This window comes from Ochotona princeps, chromosome 25, assembly GCF_030435755.1.
Source record: "Ochotona princeps isolate mOchPri1 chromosome 25, mOchPri1.hap1, whole genome shotgun sequence".
Taxonomy (NCBI): domain Eukaryota; kingdom Metazoa; phylum Chordata; class Mammalia; order Lagomorpha; family Ochotonidae; genus Ochotona; species Ochotona princeps.
This window is the reverse complement of record NC_080856.1, coordinates 18,803,730-18,805,703: the sequence shown is the minus strand read 5'-3', so window position 1 is coordinate 18,805,703 and position 1,974 is coordinate 18,803,730. Positions and strand designations below refer to the sequence as shown.

The following is a 1,974-nucleotide window of genomic DNA, read 5'->3' as shown; positions in this document are numbered from 1 at the left end:
CTCAGAAGATGGAAGAGGATCCCAAAAGAATGAGATGCGATATATGTAGAAACCATTTGAATTTGATTTTCATTTGATCATATCTGATTGAGAGAAAGGGCTGGGCACAAGAGACCTCGCCTTTCAAAGACAGTGAATTCAGCTACCCTGATTCATGTTCACAGTGCCATTGAAAGGACACAGCAGACAGAGCAACAACTGTCCAGTGAGAAAGGACTCAGAGATTCCCTGTGAGACCTTGACATCCAGACAGCCCTGGAACACAGTGAGTACAAATGCTTTGATGAGGTTGAAAGGGAGCTGGCAAATAATTAAGTCAATATTTAAGTCAGTCATTCCAAGGACACAAAAAATGACTCTTGTGAAGTCATGGGGATTTAGAGAGGAAGTGATGTCACCATGAAAACCGTTGCTGGTTTTCTCATGTTTGAGGATTAGGAAGGTCCCTCCTCCTCTGCTCCTGCCCACAAGGGCCTGATCTTGTGGAAGCTTCCATCTTGCCTTGACCTGCCATGGGCACCAGGCTGCTCTGCTGGGTGGCCCTGGGTCTCCTGGGAGCAGGTAAGTCCTCAGACATGAAGACATTTCACTGTTTGTGCACCGTGCGTGCCCATGTAGGTTTGTGTTGTGTGTACATACTTGTATGTTGTTATGCGCATGTAGTTGCATGTTGTATCACACGTGAGTGTATCACAATGATGATTACAACTGCTTTCCTCCCAGTTTCCAACTTCTGTCTCCACAGACCACACAGATGCTGGAGTCTCCCAGGATCCCAGGCACAAGATAACAGGGAGGGGACAGAATGTCACTCTCAAGTGTGACCCAGAGTCAGATCATGATGCTCTCTATTGGTACCGACAGACCCCAGGGCAAGCTCTGCAGTTCATGATTTACTTCAACCGTAAAGAAATAGTTGATCAGTCAGGCATGCCTGGGGAGCGCTTCTCTGCTGAGAGGCCTGAAGGATCTTCATCCCGCCTGAAAATCCAGCCTGCAGAGCCTGGGGACTCAGCGGTGTACCTCTGTGCCAGCAGCTTAGCCACAGCGTATCACTGTCACCTCCTTCCTGCTCACAAACCTCATTCTTCCATATCCTGGTAGTTCCGAAGATGCTAAACAGAGGGCGTTCTAGATCTTCACACATCAAGGGAAAGAAATAGGTTTGGAGCCCATCCATTCTTTAACAGGAAGTGGCCAAGATGAAATGTTAGCTATCCAGCTGTGAATTTGAGGAGCTCCCTGGTTGCTCTGGGTCCCTGGAGAAGCTCAACTCAATAAGGTTCATAAGGGATGCCAGCCTCTCCTGCAGGGTGGGGACAGGCAGTCTTGCTAGCTTTGGAGCTGCTCTACTCCCACAAGTTGCAGCCATGGACACGCCTAGGCCCCTACACTATTGGATGGGTGTCCTTAGGAAAATCTGAGGTCCATGTTCTTCTTCTTGAAGCCTCTGGTCTCCTGGCACCCTGCAGGTCATCTGCAGCTCAGCCTCAGCTCCGTCTTCCTATGAGAAGTTAGGCCTGCGTCAGTAAATGATGAATGCAACACTCACCATGAGACTTCATGTGAGCTGTCCAGCCTCCTGCTGTTTCCAGTTTTCATTTTCAACGGTGCCTGGACCATTATAAGATAAAGCAAACTTTTGTTACTGCTCTAATTTCTTTTTATTCTCCAGAGTAAATCAGATTTTTATAGACTGGGGATTTTAATTGCTCCCCCGATTTCTGTTCTTACATAATTTTTTGAAATTGAGTTTTTTTTTTTTTTTTTTTTCACAGTAGTATTCCTGCCTCGCAGTAGGAAATGGTTCTTTTGGGTACAGAGAGAGTAAAGTTTAAGATCCAGCAGAGTTGGCACCATTACAGCCGTACGTGGTACCATTGCAGCCATCCTTAGGCCTCACTCCTTCTCTGCTTGCTGCTCAAAACAATACACCAGTATCATGCAAGTTACTCATTTATTATAAAAACCTTT

At 46.6% G+C, this 1,974-nt stretch overlaps 1 gene segment (V, D, J or C); it reads left to right on the top strand.

Annotated features, from left to right (window-relative positions):
* Window positions 1–399: 399 nt before the first annotated feature.
* Window positions 400–1,104, top strand: LOC131483334 (T cell receptor beta variable 7-9-like). The segment is given in 2 exon segments: window positions 400–561; window positions 746–1,104. Coding segments are annotated over 2 exon segments (408 nt in total).
* The last annotated feature ends 870 nt before the right edge of the window (window positions 1,105–1,974 follow it).